The following is a 25,853-nucleotide window of genomic DNA, read 5'->3' as shown; positions in this document are numbered from 1 at the left end:
TCCTTAACAAAGTGGCCCTTGCAGGAAGAACCAAATTAGGCCTTTAAAAACATTGCTGGTAGGGCTGGAGAGATGGCTCAGAGGTTAAGAGTACTGGCTGCTCTTCCAGAGGTTCTGAGTTCAATTCCCAGCAACCACATGATGGCTCACAACCATCTGTAATGAGATCTGGTGCCCTCTTCTGGGCCCTCCTCTGGCGAGCGGGCATACATTGAGGCAGAATGTTGTATACGTAATAAATAAATAAATCTTAAAAAAAAAAAACAAAAAACAGCCGGGCGGTGGTGGCGCACGCCTTTAATCCCAGCACTTGGGAGGCAGAGGCAGAGGCAGGCGGATCTCTGTGAGTTCGAGGCCAGCCTGGTCTACAAGAGCTAGTTCCAGGAGAGGCTCTAAAAAAGCTGCAGAGAAACCCTGTCTCGAAAAACCAAAAAAAAAAAAAAAAAAAAACCAAAAAAAAAAAAAAAAAAACAAACATTGCTGGTAGAATTAGGACAAACCCAAGAACCAAGTATGGGTCCCTGGTTTTGCTACAGTTTTGTGAGGCCCTGTGCCAATGTTAATGCTGATGAATTGCAACACAGGCTGAAAGTCAGGAACGGGTAGAGAAGGTCAGATTCCCAGGGAAAGATGTGCTCATGGGGACCCACACCTACCGCTCTTGGCATAAGGGTATCAGTGATCTGCAGCTTAAATAGAGTCAGATGCAACCACGGCAGGGAGAGGCCGGGCCTAGAGGGAAGTGTGTCGTCCTCAAACACAGAAGCCATAAGGTTCCCATTTTGCTACTCTGCTGGGAGTGGGAAGACTGCTGGAGGAGACCCAAGGCCTAGTCCTCCCTTTGGGAAGTACTCCAGGGACTGTCCTCCAGGCCCTCTCTGGACAACCATCCTGTCTCAGAGAACCGGGGAAGAACTTCGAGACAAGCACTTGAGTTCCATAACCCTGGGAAAGTGCTGAGGACACGCTGCTATGGTTGATCTGAGAGGCCATGGTTAGCCCATCAACCAATCAATATGGAGGCCTGGAGTCAGGCACACCATGTGACTGAACCCATCTGAGCTTAATTCTCCTCTGTGGAGACAAGAATCACATGTGTCTCATTGGATGGGTGGAAGAAACCGAGGTGATGGTGCTTGGCATGTACTTGGCACAATTGCTGGAACTCAGCAAGGTCTTCTGTACCTTCTAAGTCCTCCTGGGACTCAGGCATCTTGGGGACATGGTGCTGCTCCTGGTGGCATTCATCACCAAACACACAGAGATCCACCTACCTGGCAGCCTCTGATTTTCTAAAATCTCAAAGGGCCTGAGGGGTGTGACCCACACTCTGGGACCAATCAACCTAGCTCTTCTCCTACAGCTTGGAGACATCCTCTGTCTACGCCATCTCACAGGTCTACCCTAGCACCTTTCTACCTGTCTTGATGGTGACAGCAAACTTCCATCAGATGTCATAGGAAGAGTCCAAGAATAAGAATATAAAAATGTAGATTCCCAAAATAAGAATGTAGAAATAAAGAAATATAAAGTTGTAAGCCTAGAATGAGAGCAGGCTGTCGGCAGCTTTCTCAGCAGCTTGAAGATTATTAACTGTTAACAGTGGGTTACTCCGCTTTACAACCCATAGCTCTATTTGTGGGGCTGAAGTGGCTCTCCGCAAACTTAGGATTGCTCTGCAAACCGAGGATCAGCTTTTAGATACCCCTCCCTCCCCGGCCACTCATGACCAGAAATTGACGTGAGCTGAGTTAACTTTTAAATGACAAGATGTACGTGACTTTTGACTTTTTGGTTTTATGTTGTTCCATACCCTTCCCTGCTATGCGAAACTGGCAGTGTCGGGAGGCGCAGAGCCATGGTAGACGCTATCAGGGAATGCCAGGGGAAAACAATGGACTAAATACAAACTCTAGCTTAACTGAAAATCTCCGTTAATGGAAACTGCAAAGAAGGGCAATTTGTATCTGACTTTTACCTTGAGATTGCCTAATGCTTGCTATAAAAGGAGGAGTTCAAAACCCGGCCTTTGCCACAGCCTTACAAATCCATCTCTGGCTGTGGTCTCAGCTAGCTGATAAGTTTTCTGTGTTTTCTATGGAGATTTATTTTTTAAATTTTTTATTTTTATTTTCCTGGAATAAAGTTTGCTTCTGGTTTATTAGACTTCAGTGGTCTGTTCCCATCTTTGCGCACCCCCCCCCCCCCCGCACGTGGACCCAACATCATACAACAGGAACAAGTCTGGGGACCTCCTGCCTGGCTGTGTCAGTGAATTCCAGGTCCTGTCTTCCCAGTCACTGTGCTCTACCCATGCACGGATCTCATTGACGATTCATCGCTTATTTTTCAGGAACAAACTGTCTAAGGTTCCTCAAGCCCCAGGGACTGACCCCTTAGGGAAGACAGGTCCTGGAAACTCAAACACAAACTGGTCACCTCTGGGTCCTGCTTTCAAGGTGTGTTCCCCCCAGACCTCCTGAAAGGAGGTGTGGGAGGCAAATCCCCTTCCGAGGTCACAGACTGTAATTTTAAAGATCATTTCAGCCTTGGCGTTCTACTTCCCCTTTCTCACCGTCTGCTGGAATCAGCTTCCCTTGCTGATGAGTCAGTGTGAGGCTCATAGCGCTGTTGGCCCTGCAAACCTGAACCACCAGGTACAGACCCGAGGATTCCACGGAGGAATCCGAAGATGTGATACCTGGGTGTGTTGGTTACTGTTTGTTTGTTGCCATGGCAACACCTGACCGAAACTGCTGAAAGGAGAAAAATTTAGTTCAGAGCAGACCTAGACACCTTATGGAGTCAAAGAGGCAGGAAATGGCCCCTTTACTCCTTACCTCAACAAGGGCGCCATGGGTCACTCTCCTCAGCTCTCGTCTGGGACATGAGTGTGGTCCTCTCCATGTGCCAGGGTTGGGTTTCTGGTCCAAGGCCCTACTGGAGTCAGGACTGATGTGGGATGTGGACCAAAGACTTCTAGGAGAGAGCGTAATGCTGCAGGCTGGGCCTGAGCACATAGGTGTGTTCAGTGTGAAAATTCTCTCAAGGTCTGTGTGCTTTTCCACACAAATGTTCTACAGTTTAGTTCCCAAACTAAACACTTCAGGGGCTGGAGAGATGGCTCAGTAGTTAAGGGCCTTGGCTGGTCTTCCAGAGGTCCTGGGTTTGATTCTCAGCATCCACATGACAGCTCACAACTTCCTTTAACTTCAATCCTAGAAGATCTCATGCCTTCTTCTGTGAGCGCTTCATACATGTGGTACAGGCTGACATACGTTCAGACAAAACCCCCATACACATAAATAAATAGGTAGGTTTTATAATATTTATAGTTTCTTTTTCTAGACTGGGTTTCTCTGTGTAGCTCTGGCTATCCTGGAGCTCACAATGTAGACTACACTGCCTCTGCATCCCAAGGGAGATTAAAGGTGTGTGCTGTTACCATCCAGCAATAAATAATATTTTAAATGGACTTCGAAGTTCTCTGCTTTGGTCATTACCAAGCGTATGGGCTTTACTAGCTGTTTGGTTGGGTTTTGTCAACTTGACACAAACTAGACTCCCCTAGGCATAGACAGCCTCAGTAGGGAAATCACCTCCGTCATATTGGCATGATTAACAGTTGATGTGGGAGCACCCAGGACACTGTGGGCCGTGTCACCCCTGCGTGAGTGGTCCTGGGTGGAGTAGGAGCGCAATCCAGGCAAGTTAGTAAGCAGCGCTCCTCCATTGTGGTGGCTGCATGGCTTCCTTCCAGGATGGCCTATAACCTAGAAGCTAAAGTCAACCCTTCTCTCTCCGGGTTTCCTTTGGTCTGTGTTTTATCACAGGGTAGCAGCTCCCCCGGATTCTTCAGTAAGTCGAAGGGAATGGGAGCTTTTCCTTGGCGGAGGGAAGCATTAGCTTTGCTTACACATTCTTTCCTATAAGGAGATGTTAGGATTCATTCTGGACAGCCTGGACAGCCTGTCTATTTTTCCAAAATAATCACTGGGAAGAAACAGCCTATAAGGTTCCAAGGTGTGTCTGTCTGTCTGTCTGCATGTTCATGTGCGTGTGTGTGCACATGTGCAAGTTGTGTGTGTGTTCTGTGTGTGTGCATGCGTGTGTTCCCATGTGTGCTATGTGGGAGCACAGGCTCCCTTCCTACACTGGTGTACTTAGCAATAAAAGCACCTGGCTAAGTCAAGAATCCTCCTGTGAGTGCACCAGGCGCATGGTACGCATTCAGGAAGTATTTGATGAATGAATGAAACATTTTGTACAAGTCTGATGGAGGAGTGTCTATGTGTTACTTTCATTGATTAATAGAGAAACTGCCTTGGCCCTTTAAAGGGACAGAAAATTAGGTAGGCGGAGTGGACAGAACAGAATGCTGGGTAGAAGGCAACGAGGCAGACGCTTCTGGCAGTCGCCATAGGCAGTCGCCATGCTTCTCCTCTCCAAGACAGACGCAGGTTAAGATCTCTCCTGGTAAGTGATCACCTCGTGGTGCTACACAGATTACTAAATATGGGTTAAAGCAAGTTGTGAGAATTAGTCAATAAGAGGCTGAAACTAATGGGCCAGGCAGTGTTTAAAAGAATACAGTTTCCGTGTAATTATTTTGGGTAAAGCTAGCCGGGTGGCGAGACACAACCCGCCGTTCCACCTACACAAGTCCATGAGGGAAAGAAATGGAGTAGCAATAACTCAGACATACATATCTATATTTGCTTCTAGCCTTTCTTAGGATGAGGCTGGAACAGGTGAGAATGGAGCCACGTGACTGCTGCAGTGGTTACTATTCTTAGCCTCCCTTAGGATGCCTAGCCGGACAGACTGCTCCCACTGCTGGAGCTCTGCTGCCTCCCTGGTAAGCTGCACGCACACCCTTGCTCTCTAGTATTTAATCAGCTTGTCTCACTGTTGCCACATTCTGACAGTCTCACGCTGGAGGTCTCCACAATGTCTGGTCCTCAGTGTTCATTTCTTCTCAAGAAGATGGCTTAAGGGCTGGAGAGATGGCTCAGTGGTTAAGAGCATTGCCTGCTCTTCCAAAGGTCCTGAGTTCAATTCCCGGCAACCACATGGTGGCTCACAACCATCTGTAATAAGGTCTGCAGGCCTCTTCTGGCCTGCAGACATACACACAGACAGAATATTATATGCAGAATAACAATAATAAATAAATAAATAAATAAATAAATAAATAATAATAAAAAAAAGATGGCTTAAGATCACGGTCATTCAAATGATTTCGCCAATGTGTTCACTGCCCCAAGCAGAAGATGCTGTCCTCAGGGCTTAGGTTAGGCCAGTGAGATGCCGTGGATACAGGTGAATAGCAGTCCCAAGGAAAAGGGAAGGATCTAGGGTTTGGGCAGTGTTGGGTAGATGCAAGTGTGAGGTTTGGGGTTAAATGCGCGTCAGTATCCGGAGAAGTGTCTGTGCACTAGACACTGGGAAGAAGGCCCATGGGTCAGCCCCTCGAAGCCCATCCTTGGTGGAGGGGCCCACACTTCCACTCCCTCCTAACACATTTTCCTCACACCTTCACCACAGCTCCAGTGAGTCACTACATGATAGCTCACTCCCTATCTCCCTGTGCGAAGACAAGAGCTGACCTGCAGCCAAGTAGTAATTTTCCCTGTGGGCATGACTCATTGGAAAGAGTGTCAGTGGGATATTAAAAGACCGGGGGAGGTGGGACTAAAACATTTGGGTTTCAAGCAAATTATATAGAAACAGAGCTCAGCACACACAATTCTGCCACCAATAAAGCTTTCCCCAAATAACAAGACAAGAAAAGAGCAGGCTTTGCAGTTAGCACACCGCCCGGATGTTCAGGGAATGGATGAGATGTTTCAAAACAAGCTGCATGAAACTTGGCTCAAACAGGTTAATTTGCTCATTAACATGTGAAGACATACTTATCTGCTAAGTTCCCATGTACAAAGAACATGCCTCATCATGCGAAGAGGCCATGATTTGTGTTCCTGTAGGAACATGGACCAGAGAAGACAGCCAGGTTCCCCACAGCTGTCTTTCTAGAGCAGGCTCCTTACAACGACTTGGGATGGTCTCTGGCTACAGGGTCACCACACTTACCCACCATCTGGGATGTATGGATGTGAGTTCACATTTAAAATAAATTATGGTTTGCTCTTAAATATTCCCCTTATGGGATATTAAGTCATGGGTTAGACTTGGCCACTAGGGATGGAGAAGCCTTCAGTTTGGGGCCTAGTGGGAAGAAAAGAGGCCTCTAATGTCTGTTCTAGGAAGGGAGAGCACAACCCTAATCCTTACTTTGTTTTTGTTTTCTGGTCATCGTGAAGTGAGAAGCTTCGTACCCACCACAAGGCTCTGTGTCAACACAAGCCCAGAGGTAACAGAGCCAGTCAACCATGGATTGAAACCCTTGCCCCTGAGCCAGAATGGCTTGCCATGCAAACATAAGGAACTGAGTCTGGATCCTTGGAACCCATGAGGATCCAGGCTGGGTGGTGCATGTGTCTGCAACCCAGGGATCCTGTGGTGAGATAGGAGGCAGAGACGGGAGATGACCCAGTTTGGTGGCCAGCTCGCCTATGGCATGTAACCACAGACAAGAGACTTTGTCACAGACAAGGTGGAAAGTGAAGACCAACACCCAAGGTTGGCTTCGACGTGAGTTCTGTGGTACACACATCCCCTGCACTCGCACATACACCTGTGTGCACACACATACTTTCCATACGCATTATGCCCATGTACACACACACACACACACACACACACACACACACGAGACACAGAGAGACAGTAAAATGAACAAGAGCCCTTCAGTACTGCACCAATAAGGAGAGGTAATGAGTAGAAAGTTTTCTCGGGAGTGCCTGGTAAGACACACTCAGTATTAACACTCTCATCTCTAGTTTTCATAGTATGAGAAGCTAGACTCATGCTAGGGAACTTCTGCACATTCAAATGCTTTTCTTTTTCCAGAAAGCCCAGAATTTTCTATGCAATCTATAAAAATAGAAGCGAAAACCTCTGGCCTGATGTTTTAAGGTCAGTGTAGCACGGTCATTTTCCTGTGCACCAGGGTTGTTACTGGGCACACCAGGTCCCCCAAGCGTGCGGATAGCTCAGAGCAAAACAACCGTGTGCGATCGTCTCTTCTAAGGGCTCTGAAGCATTCTGTCACCACAGGCTTCACCTACGCTCTCCAGATGATGCTAATGAAAATCATATTACCGACCTCTTTTCCCCTCACAATATTTTAAGCAAGATAGAAAGATAGAGGGATGGCTCAGTGAGTAAAGGTGCTTGCCACCAAGCCTGACAACCTGAGTGTGAGTCAGGGATTCCCACAGTGGAAGGAGAGAACTGATTTCTACAAGTCATTCCCTGACCTCCCTGCTCATCCGTGGTATGCACGCCCATACAATAAACAAGTGAACGATTAGTCAATTCATTAAAGTGGTTTAAACCAAGATACATACGTTTTATCGGTCAACGTTAAGGTGCGTTACCTGCTAAAAAATGCCATCATGGTCTCATGGATTGGAATCGCCTGGACCTTGCAGTTCAGCTGCAGGTAAACCCACATGAGTAAGGTTTTCAGGAGGTGGAACTCACTAAAGGTGAACAACCTGGTGGAAATGGCAGATGGAGAAGAAATGTTAGGACTAGAAGGGAAAAGCCACTTGTAAGAGAAAGAAAAGGTAGGAAGGAGTCTGGGGGTGAGACACAGCCAGCCAGAATCTATGAGTGGCCTCGGACAATGAGATGCTGAGTAACTTGTTCACGGTGACTTGACTCAGCTGAGGGAGAGCTAGGCCCTGAACTCTCAGCTACCTACCATGTTGCTACTGAAGTGTTCTCTTTTGGCGAGCTCTCACCGAAAGCTGTGTTCTCAAGTCGTTATGGGTTTTAACTGTAACCCCATAGCACACAAGCCTCTGAAATGAGAGAGATGCACCCGGCTTTGAGAGCTGCTGAAGTTGGTCCCAGCCTTGCGTTTATTTAACATTTCAGTCTGTGTTTGTCATGACTCTTCGCGTTAGTTTTGATTCTGATACATTGCACACAGATACTTACCTTAAGAAGTCAGGTTATTCAGTCAGTCATTGTCCCTTCTCGCCTGCTAAATTGTGCAGCCAGAGTGAGTGTCTCATTGGCCCCACTGGACCTTGGCCTGTCTGGAGGCTGAGATGAATAACTTTTTTAGGTCACGCCGTTCTGGGCTCAGACCCAGGCATGGGTCTGGCACCTCTAGGGTATGGCTGTGCTCACTCAGCTCTGAAAGGGCGGTCCCAGCCACTTCTCAGAATGGCAGCGGTGAAGACTGGCGGAGAGAATTCATCGTGGAAGTGTCCAGCTGTGGCTGTAGCTGTCCCAGGGTAGCGTAAGAGGACACAAATTCATCACGCTTCTGGAGGTCAGAAGTACAAAATGGAGTTCACCGGGCTCTGATCACGGTGTGAACAGGATCGGCTGGTCCTTCCTGGAGGTTCTGGGAGAATCTTTCCCCTGCCTGTCTTGGTACCTGGAAAGCTCTGCCATCCCCTGGCTTTGGGCCCTTCTTTGGCAGAGTCAGCAATGCAGCATCTTCCAATCTCCTTTCTCTCTTTGACTCTTCCCTTGCACATGTGGTAAGAGTCTTCCTGTGATCTCCTGGGCTGACCCCTATGTCCCCGGGGTAGCCTCGAATTTTGAAGTCAGCTTATTAGCTGCCTTCATTTTACCTGCAACCCCAACACACCTTTGCCATGCACTCGGACATAGTCACAGGTTTCAGGGATGATGTGGGCATCCTTGAGACCATGACCGTGTTGACCACACACAGATAAAGTGCTTAGGGCGGTATATGGCACATGACAATGTGTTCAGCAATGGCTGGTCTTCCTCAAAATGGCAGTGATGGCTCTTGGCTTCATAATCCAAGCTGTGGCCACAGCAGCAGGAGGTGTCTCCTCAGGGACCCACCGTGCCACAAGGTGTGGTGGCACATGCCTTAAATCCCAGCACTTGGGAGGCAGAGGCAGGTGGATCTCTGTGAGTTCGAGGCCAGCCTGGTCTCTACAGTGAGTTCCAGGACAGCCAGAATGACATAGTGAAAAAAGCCCACTGTATCCAAAGCCACTGCAGCCCTCTCTAGGCCCTGCTGACTCAGCTGCTTAGACACTTCTTAAATCCACTGATACTTCTAGTGTTAGACCTCGGGCAGAACACCTGGTTTATAAGCTATGTCATAACCTCTTCATCCCCCACCTCAAGGGGTCACTGTAGGTGAGAACCAAGCTAGATCATGTCTCGAAGAGCAATGCAAATGCCACCTTCCCACCTCACACACTATTTCTGGACACGGTATAATTGCTTCGTTCCTTGTAGGTTTCCAGGCCACCTACAGATGCAGAGGCTTGAGTCTGGCCAGACAGAACCAAGTTGGTCACTGTCTGGGCCTCAGCAGCAAGGCGGGAAGAGGATGCATTTCTTAGAGGCAGATGCCATGTCCCCATAGAGAGTTTAGTCAGCTGGGTGTGGGGGGAGCAAACGGTGTGGTTTCTAGAGTAGACGCTACACTTGTGGCCTTTAAGGCTAGAGAGTTTCTTGAGTTCTTAGCAAGGACGAGTCAGAAGTGACAGGAGGGGTCATCTGGGGTTCATCACATCCTGGCTTTTATTAAGACGTTTGCTGAAGTTGAGGTCTCTGCATTTAGGACAGCATCAGTCTCTAAAAGCATTTCCAGGCATGTCCAACATGCAGCCCCACTCCACATGCCGCCTGGACCCCAGGAGAGTGACAGATGCATTCTGATATAAAATCATAAATGTATTGAAAGCACTGTGAGGTTTTTCCCTGTTTTCGTAACTTCATTGCACACTCCTTAAGCCTGAACATTGTAGATGACAGTGCTGTCTCAATGTCAGCTGCATGTGATATGGCTGCATTTAGCTCTTGCAGGAAGTAGCCAGGAGGAGAATATTCACCCACGCTTTTAATTCATCCAAGAGTTTTGGAGACTTCAATGTCGATGGAACTCAGTCTCCCGCCTTGCACTGGGCAAGTTCCCTGGTATTTGCTTGCAGCCACTGTAATGTAACTGATATGTGTTCTTTAGGAGAAAAATCATGGTCATGCACTAGACACTGACTTCTTATTCTATTTTTCAAGGAAAATGCTGCACGTAAACAATAGGCCTCCTTTCTGAACACTGACCATAGAGAAAGCCACGCCCACACGAACAGGCTGTGAACAAGGACATCCATTGCTGCTCTGTTTGTCATAGCAAAGAACTAATAAAATGAAAGACCTTTAGAAAAATAACGAAAAGAGATGGTTGTGGATTTGTTCCATAGGACCCTGCACAGCACGCAGAATTAGAAAACCTAATTAAATAAATCATCAGGGGTTGGGAGGGAGCGCATGGCCCGGTCTCAGTGAGTAGGTTGTGGTACCCCCCTACCACTGCAAGGATGCTGTTTTGGAAGGCAGCATAATGCATTATTTGCGGATGTACAAGTATGCAAATAGAGTTCACTCACATGATCAGGGGCCTCCAAGCACCTCCCAGTCACTCCCTTCTGTTTAGGAATGGAATCATACTGGGGAAAAGAGGTGAATTGTTTTGCTGGTAGTATTTTGTTGTTTGTTTTGCTTTGCTTTTTTGAGACTATGTACTTTTGGCTGACCTGGAGTTTACTATGTAGACCAGGCTAGCTTCAAACTCACAGAGATCTACTTGCCTCTGCCTCCTGAGTGCTGGGATTACAGATGTGTCTTTAACTACTCCTGACCTGATATTCTGACCTACCTTTCTTTCTTTCTTTCTTTCTTTCTTTCTTTCTTTCTTTCTTTCTTTCTTTCTTTCTTTCTTTCCTTCCTCCCTCCCTCCCTCCCTCCTTCCTTCCTTCCTTCCTTCCTTTCTTTCCGACTTCAATACATGTGCACGCACACATGCATGCACGCTTGCACATGTGTGCACACACCCAAATAAGTACAAAATTTTAACGTTTTCAATAAAAAGCAGTAAGATCAGCATCCTTGTGGGTCTTGACCATCAATCAGTAAGAGAACGGGTCTCAAAGGTGTACTATGATGGGGAAGCTCAGCCAATCACCTTGTTTGTGAGATGTCTCTCCCCCCCCCAAATAGTCTATAAAACCATCTATGTGCGCTTGTTTTTCCTCTTTGTTTTCCTGCGCTCCTTGCTGGGACCCAGGTTTTATAAGTGCTCCTTCTATCCTTTATTAAAAAATATTTTAGATTAGGGCTAGTCTGGTTAATTCCAACTGCCGATCGACCACGCCCCTTCAGTATTAGAGTCTGGTGAGCGCCATGGCTCCGAGGGAGTTCTGACCTGGGTTCAAATCCAGCTCACCTGCTGCCTGGGGTGAAGGGGGGCACACAGCTTTGATTGATCCTTCATTTCCCATAATCTCCATCTCACGGGATGAAAACTGTCGGTGAGAGGACCCAGCACACTAGGTTGCTGTGAGAATGAGCCCTCTGGAGACCCACTCAGAGTGTTCCATGTTTGACAACGCTCAGTAGTTGGTCGGCATTGTTCCTGTTTGCCAGAGAAGGACCAGCTCCAGGAATTCCATGTGCGACAGTGCAGCATCACACACATGTCATAGCATGGGACAGGTGTGACAAGGATGACAGGGGTGTCTTTCTTCTTTAAACAATATTACAAGTGTGTGTGTGTGTGTGTGTGTGTGTGTGTGCATTCCATGGTGTATGTGAGTGTAAGTGCACATATGTTCTGATCTATGCGAGGCCAGAGAACAGCTGTCGGCACTCAGCTCTCACTTTCCATCTTGCTGAGGCAGTAGCTCCCTTGTTTCTGCTGTACTCTGTAGCCTAGGCTAGCCCTTGAGCTTTTAGGTCTCCACAATCCATCCCATAGTAGGGGTGCTGGGGTTACAGATGTGTACCATCACATCCAGCTTCTTACTTGGGTCAGGGGACCGAACTCCGATCATCAGGCTTGTACAGCAAGCACCTTTAACCCGCTAAGACACCATCTCACGCTGTCTTTTGTTTAGGGAACTCATGAGGTTCTGAGCTTCCCTGGCTAACAGAGAGGAAGCAGGGGATCTTGGAAACAGAGCGACTGGGCTCCCTGCTGTAGGGTACCCTTTTCTGTAGCTGGGAACTGGATAGCCCTTGGGGTTTCCAGGAACACAGAACTTGGAATGAGGTTTTCATAAATTAGAATTAGGAGAACAAGGGTCACCTGGTGGTGATCTCTACAAGGAAAATGAACTGAGAACCACATTCTAGGCAAACAAATTACGCCCGGAGGCCCAGGAGGTCAGGAGAACAGTGTATATTTGTATATAGTTTGCAAAATGGAAAGTAAAACTGAAAAGAGGTGAGGTCAAGGAGAAGGGATTTTCAGAGAGGAAATGCTGGACAGCCCAGAAGTAGAGGCTTCTGCTGAGAAAAGACCATTGATCCTTGTGTCTTTCTCACAGACTGGGGGTGAAGTGACAGATCAGCTGAGTGGGGCCCAGAAATGCTCCAACCCTGGCCGTGTGTGTGTGTGTGTGTGTGTGTGTGTGTGTGTGTGTGTGTGTGTGTGTGTGCGCGCGCGCGCGCGCGCGCGCATGCGCCAGCGCCCACGCAAGCTCACAAGCGTGTGCACATGCTCTGGGCTCACACAACCTCTCGGGACTTGTATCCCAGGCCTGGTTGACCTCTTTCTGGGAGGCCTCACTTCCAGGATGAGTAGGAGAGGATGTCATGATGGAGGCAGGCTGTGGGCCCAGGAGCCCGCAGAACTTTCTATCAGCTATCTGCTCTAAGAGGTAGTGACTTTAGTGTCGGGGATGGGGGCACTGAAAGGTAGTATGTATGGCAGCTGGTGAAAGTGTTCAGTTACAGGAGGTGGTGTTCCTGCTGGGTTAGATGTGGGAAGTGGGGTGCCAACCCTTCTCAGCAAATGCCCTGACAAGAGACCCTCTAGTCTGGTCACATTTACTTTTTCTTTCTTTCTTTACCTGTCTGTCTGTCTATTTTGAGGTGTGCGCTTATACGCTTGTTCATGTCTATACAGGTGTGTGTAGAGGCCAGAAACTGACATTACATGTTTTCTTTCCTCAAACACTCGCTCTCTACCTCATTTCCGGAGAGGGCCTCTCACTGGCCTGGCGCTCACCGACTGCACTAGACTGGATGACCACTGGGCTTCTGGAATCTGTCTGACTCCACCCTCCCAGCATGGGGTTGCTGTGAAGCCTGTGGCTGCTGGAGATCCAGACCAGCTTGAGAGGAACTGAGGAGTCTGGGCTGCCGAGTCTCTCTCCACCACAGGCTGTGTGAGCCGGGGATGCAGACCCTCAGGCAGTAAGCCCTGGCCTATCAGTGCAGGTTCCTCCTGCACAGGGCCAGAAGGACAGGCCCCAGTTTCCACCCCGCATCTGCCAGGTTGGCGAGTCTAGACATTTGACACGTCATGCACCGGAACTATTTTCCTGCCGGGTGAGCATGTTGTCAGTCCTCTGCCATCACCCGTGTTCTGGCTGTGGTCAGATGTTATTTTTCCCTGTCTTTTTCAGTCAAACGTTACCAGTGTGGGACAGCTCAGCCTTTCCCGTGGGAGGGACGGATGGTGTTATGTAATGTCTAAGGACGCCATGTGTACACATTCTTCCGTGTCCTGACCTTTGCTCTGCCGGAAGGTGCAACGCAGGGTGGTGGGTACAAGACTGAGAAAAACATAGGGATGGAGCAGAGGGCCTGGGGCCCACCGGCGCCCTGCTGCTCCTGCAATGGCTTTGGGATCTTCTTCGATAATGGACCCTACCTTGCCACCCCCCTTCCTCTGTTCATTTGAGGGCATTGGGTGTCACATGATAAATCTAAATTATGGAATAGGTTAATGATGATCCATCATGGAGCAACACACACACACACACAAATACACGCACACAAGTGCACACACACACACACACACACACACACACACACACACACACGCGCGCGCGCGCGCAGAGGCCAATAGAGGTCACCCAAGGACATCAGGTATCCTCTTCTGTCATCACTGTATGCCTTATCCTTTGAGGCAGTGTCTCTCCCTGACTGTGAAGCTCACATTTTTCTTCTAGCCTGGCAGCCAGCAAGCCCTAGCAATCCCCTCATCTCTACTGCTCCCCAACACTGAGGTTGTGGGTGTGCATGGGACCAGTTTGTCAGCAGTGCTGGGGGCTGAACTCAAGTCCTCTTGGCTGTAGAGAAGGGACTTTTACTCACAGAGTCATCTCTGAGCCCCCTCGACACAGAATTCTTAAGATCAGGATACTTTCTACTATATAAACACGACAAACATCTACATTCTTTCGTTTTACTGCAAATACGCCTTTAAAGTAGAATATGATCTCCACCTCTGAAAGTCACCCAATGGGAGCATGTCTTTAGAAACTGTCTGTGAGCACCAAGAGCCATCTGAAAAGAGCCCCAAAGAGACCTGATGTTCTCGTTGCCTTTCTGTGGCTGTGATGTAACACTATTACCAAAAGCAACTAACTCGGGGAAGGAAAGGGTTTATTTAGGTTGGCACTTCTAGGTCACAGTCCATCAGTGAGGCAAATGAGGACAGGAGCTCAAGCATGAAGCAGCAGAACCCATGGAGGAGCACCGCATATTGGCGCTTGCTCTCTCTCTCTCTCTCTCTCTCTCTCTCTCTCTCCTCTCTCTTTCTTTCTCTCATTCTCTCACTCTCTTGCCCTCGTTCATGCTCAGCTATCTTTCTTACACGGCCTAGGTCCATTTGCTTGGGGATGGTACCACAGAGGCCGGGCCGTCCAATATCAATCAAGACATTTGTCACAGACGTGGCCACAGGCCCATCTAATCTGTGCAGGTCCTTAGTTGAGGTTCCCTGTTCCCAGGTGACGCTAGGTCGTGTCGAGTTGACAATAAAAATTAACCAGCATACTTGGCAACTGAATCTAACATGTGGTCTGAAACTAAGCCTTGAATTAGGGGGAGAGACGGCAATGCCACTAGGCCAGTGATATCCAAATATCACGCCAATGGCAAGTTTCCTGAAACTGATAACTGTCTTGTCATTATAGCTTAAAAAATTCTCTTTCTTGGGGCTGGGGGCTGGGTGGGGATGGCTCACAGGTTAAGAGCAGTGGCTGCTTTTCCAGAGGTACTGAGTTCAATTCCCAGTACCCATATGGTGGCTCACAACCATCTATACGTGCAGTCCCATGGGATACAACACCCTCTTCTGGTGGGCAAATATACATGTAGGCAAAACACATCCATATATATAAAATACATAAATGCAGAAATCTTTTTTAAAAAGATTCTCTTTCTTACGAAACCATCCCTAATGGCATTTGGGGTGAAGGAGCACTTGTACATAGCTTACTCCAGTTCAGAGGGGTGTGTGTGTGTGTGTGTGTGTGTGTGTGTGTGTGTATTCACATATATGTAAATAATGAGGCAAACAGAACAGGGACAGAACACCAAGGTGGGTGACTCAGGGCAAAGGGTGGCCTGGGAGTAAAAGGGGTTTGGATGAGTTTTTCTACTCTGTGATGGAATAAAGCCATCCACACTCAGTAGAAAGCAAGCTTCAAATCTTGATCTTTTCCTCGAAGAGTGGTAAGTATGGTGTGGTCCTTTCTCACAGCGTTGGGCAATCATTCTGGCATGGCAGCCCTGTCAGCCAAGAGATCATCAGTGAACAATGGACACCCTGCGGTGGCTGTGTGGTGGGCTGTGAGGTCAGGGAAGTTAGAGGCATCCCAATGCATTTTCAGTGTGGCTGTGCACAGCTTAAGATGACTGTAGTTAGAGGTGAACTACTGCAAGTTGAGAAGCCAGGGTTCTTTGCACTATTCTTGTTTTTCCTGAAGATTAAAATTTTCAAATAAAATATTTTGAAAAGAGGAATTCAAAACAGACAGTCTTTTCATCTTGGCAATTTCTTTTCTAGAAGTATAATGTAAGGAAATAATCTAAGATGAAGAAAAATCTGCACTGAAAGCCAGTAGCTGAAGTGAGAACGTTGGTAAAACATCAGGAATCAGCTAAAAGCCAAGAGCTCCATAAACAGCTAGAGAAAGGAGGAGACAGAGCTTGGCAGGACAGGACAGGGATTTCAGGTGGAAGGGAGCATGTACAATGTGGCCATACCTCTGCAGAGAGTTGGAGGAAGGTCCGTGTATGGCTGTGTCAAACCGTGAGATGGTAGAACCAGATGTTACTTGTGGAGATCAAAGCCAGAAGCGAGATCAACACTGGGGGTAGGTGTATCATTAGTGGGCCCTGCCATGGGCCACGAGAGATGAAGGAGGCTTGGCCTTGGCACAGGCACTGTGGAGTACTCAGTTTGGAAACAGAATTGGCCTCATGGTCAAGGTGAGATCAAAGTAGTATCCAGAGGAATCCCAAGGTTCTCATGTGTTCTGAGGACATTGTCCTAGGAGAGGGGTGAGCAGCAAGGGCAGGGGGGCCCTGAAAGTTGGGATATTTAGCTTTGACAGAGAGGCCAAACAGGCCGTTGGATTTCAGGCTTCAGTAAAGGAGTAAGGGACTAGACATGAAATCTTGTGTGAGAAGTTTTTCTTTTCTTTTTCTGCCTTTCTTTGTTTTCCATAATAAACGTGAAAGAATGTTGTCGGGTTTCTTCCTCTTTTTTTAAAAATAATTTAAGCAACTGTCTTTTGCTTTTCAGATAAGGAGACAGCTGACATCAGCAGGTCCTTACCTAGGGGAGCGTAAAGAACCTGAGTCCACATGTAATACCCTGGGTTTTGGCTCCCATCCAAGGCCTGGTTATTCAGGAGAGCAGAGAACTGGGAACTAAATGGCAAGTCCACAGAGATGTGGGTCTGGCCGCTCCTTGTCCCCCACAGCGCCGGCTTCTCCCCACCCCCACCCTGCGGGCAGCATACCAGCTCTGACCTGGGGGACTTCAGCACCTTGTGCAGCAGATGCTGGGGGATGTGCCGGAGGTGGATCTGCGTCCCCACTAGAGGTACCAAGTTCATCGCCAGCCACTTCTCACAGGCCACGGTGAGCTGCTCTTCCTTGTACTGAGGAGGCAAAATAGGAAGGCGCTGGATAAAGCAGGCTTGGTTCCCAGCCCCCTCTGCTGGCTTGCAGCGACACTGCGTGCAGATGTGCCCGATTTTCATACAAACTCTACTGGGGTGGAGACCGGGGTGGGAGTGGGGGGAAGGTTGGGAGTGTGGAGGGGTGGGGTGGTTGAGCCTGTTCACAGTCATTAGAGTATTGAACTCCATTGATTTAAACCACTTCCTGTGAGGTCAATTCCCAGTTATCCCTATGGCACCGATGGAGAAACTGAGATTCCAAGGTGCCTTCTTTAGTAACTGTTCAGACTGCCTGAGCAGAGGCTTGTGTGCTGAAGACCTTGGGATGCCTTCAGCGACCCCACTGCAAGTCTGGAGAAGCCTAACCCATGTGGAGTTCAGAGGCTACTCCAGCATACATTCTAGAAGCAAGAATGAAAAGACAGGACCTGTAGGGGAGGTGGGCACGGACTCCCACCCTAGAAGCTATTGGCCATTGATAGCTGCTGGGAGAGTGACTTTTTAAATCTGTGACCCCTGGTAGGTCAAGCAGTCCCCAATAGCGTAAGGACAGCACAAACTGTGCTCAGTGGGTTTTAAGCAAGCTAACAGAGGACTCTAATTTTGGTGATTAGGGGAAAGGAAAGGATGTGGGAGAAGATGGAGGATGGGGGTGAATATGATTAATATACACTGTAAAAGTTGTCGAAGAGCTGATAAAAATGAGAGAGGGGAAAAAAGGAAATGTGGAAAGGACTCCTAGAACCAGGGATCTCGAAAGGATCTTGGTAGACCTTGCATGTCCTGAGGACATGGGTTGAGAGGGTCTTGGCAGACCTTGCCTGTCCTGAGGACATGGGTTGAGAGGGTCTTGGCAGACCTTGCCTGTCCTGAGGACATGGGTTGAGAGGGTCTTGGCAGACCTTGCATGTCCTGAGGACATGAGTTTTTCTGGGCTAAAGACTTGCTGAGAAATGGCAACCAGAAGGCATGGATGTCATCAAGAGTGACTTACTAGTGCTGTGTGTGAGAACCAGGAGGTTCTTTGATAGACACTGGTATATTTCTTAGATATAGCATCATGACATGCTGGCTATGTGGTAACTGTTGCTCTGAAATCCCATGGTTGTGCCACTTGTCAGTGAGTGGTAGATGCGAGGCAGGGGATTGAAATGAGGAGGGAAGGCTTGGGAATCAGCCCTGAGCAGTTTGTCCACTGCCCTCTGATGACGAGGGCTGCATTGCATTACTGTTCCCAACAGTGACACGCTGATTGGACCTACGTGGGATAAGAGCTCATGGTCCGGCTATGTTCTAGAAGGTATTTGCTGCCTTGGTGAAAAGGTCATGCTAGAAACTGTTCTTGAGTCCCAAGATTAAGGCTTTTCAAGCTATTTTCTTGCTCATACATCTTTAACTTTTTTCCTTCCTTCCTTTCTTCCTTCCTTCCTTCCTTCCTTCCTTCCTTCCTTCCTTCCTTCCTTCCTTCCTTCTTTCCTTCCTTCCTTCCTTCCTTCCTTCCTTCCTTCCTTCCTTCCTTTTCTAAAGTTAAGTATTTCTACTCTTGAGTTGGTACTTTTGAGTAGCCATGTTGAAGTTCAGCCTCATGGATGACATCCAGGGCCCGGGTGCTCTTAAAGTTCTGGCATCCCAGGGCCCGTATACCCCATCCTGCCATCCTCACCTTGCAGCCGGCCAAATAGAAGTTCTTGACGGTGCTCGGCATGAGTCTGTTCAACATCATGTTGACACACCTGTGGAGAGAGAACTGTTGGTACTGATGGCCCCACATGCTGTCAGGGAAGGGAGGGAGGAGACTTTAGGTCAGCCCTAGGGTGGCAGCAGAGACCTCTCACGGGGAAGGGAAGGGAGCCTTATTTTAGGGATTTGAGGCCTGTTCTAAGAGCTCCCGGCTAAGGGAGGGAGTGAGGCCAGAAGGAGCTCAGACTCCTCAGACGGCAAGCGAGCAGCCTCTTTAGCAGAAAGTAGCACCATGGCCTGGAGCCAGAGAAGCTTTGCCAAGATGGCCTCTGGATGCCCTCCTCCCCAAGGCATTTTCTTCCCGACACAGTGCTAGGTAGCCTCAAATATTATTCTCTCCCGTCCACAAACAGATTCCAATGGTATCTTTCTGATAAATATCTCAGTTCCTTCTCATAACCAGGCCTGATTTCCACTGACCGATTCTTCACCAAATTCTATCTACTCATGGCGCACTGTGTGCCTGACACTGGCCCAGGACTTTGGTGTTCAAGGAACATAGCTACTGGCCAATGGGAAGACACATGCCACTAAGTACACACTTGAACAGATTATCATGCTGTTATAATAGGCTAGGGGTTAGGACTCATATGTCCAAACTGCAGCTCAACACATTTGTAGATGACATGGTGTCTCCATGTCAAAAGGTTGGACACCCTTGGGCTAAAAGGCTAAAGCACAAGGTACCATGGGAACGCGGGAAAGAGGGAATCTGATTGTGGTTTAATCGGAAAAGAGATCAGAAACGGAAAGAGTGGAATTTAGAACCTGAAACAGCAGGACAAGGAAGTGGCCCGGGCTGGGATTGAGGGGCCGGTATTCTGAGAGAGGAAAAAGCACGTGCGAAGGCCACTGGCAAGAGCAAGTGCCGATCAGAAAGGCAAAACAGGGATGACAGAATTGACGTGCAGAGAGAGGGAAGGGTGAAACTGAAGTGAGCTGGAGGTAGGGAGCTGTGGAAGGGTGACTGCCACATCGAAGGTGGCATCTCGAAAGTATCTGTCCCTTAACCTTGTTAGGTCACTTCAGGCATGAGGCATGCTCACCCTACCAAAGAGGGCGCAGAGAATAAACAGCTGCAGCTCTCTTAGGGCATCATTGGGGCTCATTAACACCCTGTGGTTCGAGTAAAATCAGCTGGGATCCACCTAAAGTCTAATCCGGGACTTGCATTTATTGATGACGTTTCTGTGTCTGAGTGTACAGGTGTGTGAAGGCCAAGCAAGGCACGGATTTGGGATTCCGAGGACAGCCTGCAGAAGTCAGTTCCCTCCTTCCATCTTGGGGGTTCCTAGGGATCAAACTCAGGTTCTGGGATTTGGTGGCATGCGTCTTTTCCCTCTGAGCTGTCTCGCTGGCCCCACATAGTCTACACATAGCCATCCGTGAAGCCAGAGTGGCCAGTGAGCAGGGGGCTCCCCAGCCCATGCCTCCAGAGAACGGCTTTCGGGGACATCTATTTTGCTGTGGCACCTTTGCCAACGTGAGAAAGAACAGAGAGTTGCTGTCCATTTTCCCTTTAGCAGTCACTGAGAACCCTGAAGATGCCCACAACGGCTGCGCCTCTCTGCGCTGATTTCTTTCTCTAGATTGTGAGGCAATTTTAACCCCATGAGACCATCACGTTTCCTCTAGCCTTAGCGGCTAGGACACTCAGAGCTGAGCATGTGGCGCACCTATGCTATGGTAGACAAATTTCAGTTTATCTGTCTCTGGTCTTTCTCCCTAAAAACAATAAAGACAAATTAAGGCGTCTGGTTGTTTTTATTTCATGTACTGACTTTAGAGCCTTTGCTAGAACGAGGTAAGAACCAGCAAATGAGTAAATTACCTGGCCATGACCGGATTGCCCTCCACCTTGTGTTCTAGGATGGCCTCGCTACTGCCAGGAGACTTTTCCCTCCAGGGGTGGGCATGAGGACAGGAGAACCCTGTACTGAGTTGATTCTAGGCCTACAGTAGTCTTATTATCAAACTTAAGGGTCAGAGTCTGAGTCCCAAGTCGGGTGCAGCTACCCAGCCTCAAGAAGCCAATTAAAAGAGCCAAATTAAAAGTAGAGGGCAGAAAAAAGAGATTTCTTCTGTTAATAATTAAATTTATTGTTTATTTCTGTGGGCACATTGGGAAAGAGAGATGAGATACAGTGAGCCATACCACCCCAAGTCTGTCTTTGGGGTCCTGATATGACGTTCAAGTTTAACTGGAAGGCTCTGCCCACCATGGACACATCACTGCCTGGACTTCAGGCTCATCCTAGATGGTTGTGTGGCTGTGTGACAAGTTCTCAGGACTGTGTGGAATCTTTTTTCTGGGATACAAGATCCTCCCACCCCAACGGCTAGCACCTTTTCCTTTTATTGGCATGAGATTCTTGGGGAAATTTTCATTTCTTTGAAGTCCATTGTTTCTGTAGTCTGACAGACTGAGAGGCACAAATGTCTTTTTAGAGTATCTCCATTTCTGCCGGGGCCTATTAGAATTCCCTACCTTCTGTTTTAGCACTCCTGGATCCTAAGATTGCAAAACCATCCGTTCTCATCTTCGTGATTCTTGGGCTTCTTTTCTCCCTGAGCCTAGCTCAGGTCCTCTCTTCCTCCCAGCTCCACCTCAGTACCAACCTCTCACGGTGCCCCAAGTGCTAAGCCCACACCTCAGAGGGTTTCTGCTTAACCATTCTTCATGCTTCCGGTCCCCCACTCTGCTGACTAACCCAAGTGGAGGAAGTTGCTGATGGGACCTCTGAGGTCCTCTATGACCTGGGATCACCCTAAACTCCGGGTTCACCTTTCCCTTCCTGTTCTGCTCCAGCTACCCTGAGTCGTCTTGTGACAGCAACTCAGCTATGATCCCAGGCCGGGCACCAGCGCAGATATCAGGGAGAGAGCCTGTGCAGCAGCACCAGGTGACACATGTGTGCACAGAGCTCATCCGCGAAAGCCCTCCAGAATGTGTGATTCAGACCCAAGCAGCTAGCAGGGTGATTGCTCATGAACCAGGACCTCAGCTGGGGTAAGCTGCAACGTCTCATCTGGTGCCTGAAGTCACCATGCCGTAAGAGTGACCATAAGCCGTAAGAGTGACCCCGGGGGGCACTGTTGTCCTTCTTCGTGAGCATGTATGTATGCATGCATGCGTACTCATGTGCACCATGCTCGTGACTAACCCACCACATCAGTGGCACCATCAGCTTCTCGAACACAGGCTCAGCTGTGTGGCAGGCCTGACCTGACCTCCAACCTAGAATACTAAACTCACTGGGGTCATCTGAAGAACCTGGGGCAGGCCTCACGTGCCTAGGCTCATGAGCAGGTCAAGAGACTTGGCTCATAATGACTACAGTTCTTCCTCTTCTGACACGCAGACCAAAGCAGGGGAGGAGGCAGGAGAACAGAGGACCTGTTCTTCTTGGCTCATCTGTGGAGGAGGCAGGAACGTGACACTAACGGTCACACAGGGCTTCCAAGTATCAGAGGTAGGATGGTGGTGGGTGGAGCCTGAAGGTAGCCAGAGGCCTGCTTCAAGAGGAAAGCCACCCTCCCCACACGTGGGCCTAGGAAACAGCTGCTCAGAAACGATCCAAGTAAGTGAGCTGTGCTTCCGCAGGTGTCACGCTAACTAGTGAGGCTGGCGGTTCTCAACCTCTGGGTGGTGACCCCTGGGTGTCACATACCTCGAGTACTAGATATTTACATTATGATTCATAACAATGGCAAATTACAGTTATGAGGTAGCAACAAGATAATATTACGGCCAGGGGGCACTGCAATATGAGGCGCTGTATTGAAAGGTTGCGGCGTTAGGAAGGTTCAGAGCCACGGGACTAGGCTGAAGTGGGTATCAGCTATGTCATAAGGAGGATAGGAAGCCTCAGGCAAAGTCTGACCCTCCCACCCATCACTGCCTGCATAGTCAAGGCCAGCTTCCTCAAACAACCGCAAAACACCACACCAACTAATTCTGACTTCAGCATCCTCGCCTCCCATTAGGAGCAGCTACATGGCCCTGTAAGTCTGGCCACACGATCGTACTGGAGGACTTTCTCAGACCCCAGGCCCCAGGCCCCTCTCAGTGTCTTCCCTGCAGGTTATCCCTGACCTCTGAGCCCCTAAAGAATCCTTGGCTCGTGGGGCATCTGTATCCCCAATAAGGCTCTGAGAAGCTGCAATTGAAGAACCCTACCTGAGGCTTCCTCTGGTACCCCGGGAATGGGGTGATGGCTCAGAAACATAAGTAGCATTGAATCTGAATGTGTGGCCTCTAAAATTAATAAGTGAAATCCTTCCAGATTCCCCAGGAGAAAGCCTGTCTCCACCCTCTCCAGGGCAGCTGGTGTCTTCTCTTGGCTTGGGTGGGATATTCATTCACTTATACTAACTGGCGTTTGTCAAGGAACTGTGATACGTCCTTACAATCCAAGCACTCAGGAGGCTGAGGCTGGAAGATTACTAGTTCGAGGCCAGCCTAGGCTATACAATATGACCTTGTCAGCTAAAGCCCAAAGTAAAAACTCACTGGGACCTGGGGAGGTTAAATGAGCCAGGCAGACCACCTCTGGACCAAATTGCATCGCAATTGCATAGGGAATCAGACAGCCACACGGGTCCTCCAGGCCTGTCTTCAGGACCAAACAGATTCAGTAGGTATCTATCCCTGCAACTTGGAGAAGGAACAGGACAGTCAAGAAAGACAAATCCCACACAGGGATTTCCGTCTGGCGCAGGTACCCGTTCATAGGCGTCAACACACAGGGGCACTTGGAGATATGCTAAAAGGGAGATTTCAGAGGAGTGCCTTTGCTGGTCCCAGGCACAAACTGTCCCTTGAAGTCAATCCTACCCAGCCTGGGGAAGTAACATTTGCGAGTTGCTGACTTCACTCCACCCTGCTTGACTCACTTCCTGTGTTGCGGGGCTTTTTGAGCCATAGCCTTGCAAAGGCAACTGCTTGCCCGTTGGTCCTTTTCTGCTTCCTTGGCATCCCAGAGAAGCCCAAGAAACAGTTCTGGGAGGAGCAGAGGCACGAATGAGGGCGGAATTAGCGGCCCTCGTGCCCCAACCCCCAACCAGGGCCCTAGAAGTGACAACATGACCCCCTCACCCAAGCCAAGCGGGATAGCGTGGTGAAGAACGGCAGGCAGGTCTGAGGTCCTGGCTGCCCTACTTGGAAGCAAGTTTGTGTCTCTCCAGCCCCAGCCTCTTCACTAGGACAGCTAGATCAGGAACACTGCCAGCTCTCAGGGCTGCTTGTGAGGTGTGGGGGGAGAGTGATGGGGAGATAGAGAAAGCCGAGAACCATGTCTGATCATAGCCAACGCACTGTCTCCAGGTTTAGGGGCCACTGTCCCCTAGCCCTCAGCAAATCCCAGGCAGCGGTTAGGGCATGAGGATTTACAGCTTATGAGAAACTATCGAGGCACGTCGTGAATGGGCAGCTCACTGAGAAGTTACCTGTCTTCACTGCTTGCTCACACAGCTGCTTTCAAGTCTGCAGAAAGAGCTCTTTGATAACCGGGGTCTGGTGACCAAGCCCCATTGGGCTACGTCACCCAAGGCAGAAGTACTGAGACGTGCCCTCAGGTTCTCATGGTATACAGGCTCCAGGACCCAGGTGACTTCAGGATGCAGAAGCCTTAACGTGGGTCTTAATTCTCCGGGTCCTCCTCAGGCTCTGTGAGCTCACCTACTGGACAGCCAGACCAATCAGCAGCCCAGGTGAGAAGGCCATGCCCCAAAGAGGACACTGGGATATGGCCACATCTGATCTTCATCTTTGCATTCATACAAACGAATTTTAAATTACATCAATCGACTTTGTGGGCGAGAGAGGAATATGCATGCCACCGTGCGCATGTGGAGGTCAGAGGACAACTTGAGGGAGTTAGTCCTCTACTTCCACCATGTGCGTCTTGGTGATTAAATTCAGGTCACCAGGCTGTGGCATGTGCCTTTACCATCTGGGCTGCTTGCTGGCCCGAACTTCGCATTTTTCCCCTTCAACAAAATTTACGCTGACTATATGCAACGTTCTTCACAATTAAAAAATATTTTCAAGAATAAAACAAGGTTTTATCTGAAGCGAGAGGTCTGAGGACAGGCAGAGAAGCAAGGAAGACAGCTTAGGAGTGTGTGTACTTAACAGGGAAAGGTTTTCATTCCCAGATGAACTCAGGTAAAATCGATAAGAGAGCCAGATTTGAAGGAAGTCATTTTGCGTACCTGCGTAATCTCTTCCCATAGTAGGATCTCCCCACTTTGTAATTCATTCCTGGGAATCAAGAACCACTTGATTGACATGCACAGACATAATGGGGGATGTCATAAACACTTAATGCATCAGTGTGTTTCACGATGCCCCTTTCTGGGTTCTAAGTCATGCTTGGTACAAAGGGAACTCCAAGGAAGAGGAATGTTTCATGAAATGAGCCGCCAAGAGTACTCCCAGATTGCACAGGCTGTCCCTCCTGCTATCCTTACTTTTTAAATAGGCGGTTGAACTGGAGGATGTGAGCGGAAGCCAGCACGCCCAGGATGTTGTCCACGTTCATCTCCACCTCGTTCATGTAGAGGTTCTTCAGGGCCAGGGCAAAGGCTGGGGAGGCAGTGGCAGAGGGGGAGCCATTAGTATGGGATTTGTGTGCCCACCCGGGAGTCTCACTACTGTAGCAGGGAGCGGGTGGAGATGTTTGGAGGAACGGTGAGTGCAGACTTGGGTGCAGACTACCTAGGGACCACCTCGACCTGCAGCCTCCTAGGGAAGCCGAGAATGAAGGTAAGGAAGGCAGATCCTCCTTTGAGCCTGTCTTCAGGGTTTGCGTGTCAGATAACCCCAAGGCTAGCATGTCCCCCAGCCTGTCTTCCCGAACCTGGAGTCCATGGCCCCACCGGAATGTGTCTACTTGACTCTGTGAAGAATGCTACATACAGGCAGGTGAACTTTTTCTTCTCTAGGTCCCCGACATGGAGCTGAGTGATGGGTTTCCCTTGGAGTCTGAGAACTTCAGAAGAGGCTAGGCCGTTCTGGGCAGAGCCAGGGTAACTTAGTGATTTAGAAACCAGACT

The 25,853-nt window shown here is 48.9% G+C and overlaps 1 protein-coding gene across 2 annotated transcripts in view; it reads right to left on the bottom strand.

Moving 5' to 3' along the window:
* Btbd16 (BTB domain containing 16) overlaps positions 1 to 25,853 on the bottom strand; it is a 48,547-nt gene that overhangs the window by 9,334 nt on the left and 13,360 nt on the right. For both annotated transcript variants that reach the window (XM_038310094.1, XM_038310087.1), the window contains 4 exons: positions 25,269 to 25,383; positions 18,718 to 18,787; positions 16,903 to 17,033; positions 7,503 to 7,622 (listed from right to left, as the gene is read on the bottom strand). In XM_038310094.1, coding sequence (XP_038166022.1) covers positions 7,503 to 7,622; positions 16,903 to 17,033; positions 18,718 to 18,787; positions 25,269 to 25,383 — 436 coding nt within the window. The remainder of the gene's footprint in view (positions 1 to 7,502; positions 7,623 to 16,902; positions 17,034 to 18,717; positions 18,788 to 25,268; positions 25,384 to 25,853) is intronic.

This window comes from Arvicola amphibius, chromosome 1 (genome assembly GCF_903992535.2).
Source record: "Arvicola amphibius chromosome 1, mArvAmp1.2, whole genome shotgun sequence".
Classification (NCBI taxonomy): Eukaryota; Metazoa; Chordata; class Mammalia; order Rodentia; family Cricetidae; genus Arvicola; species Arvicola amphibius.
Note: the sequence above shows the minus strand (reverse complement) of the source record. Positions and strands in the feature narration are given on the sequence as shown.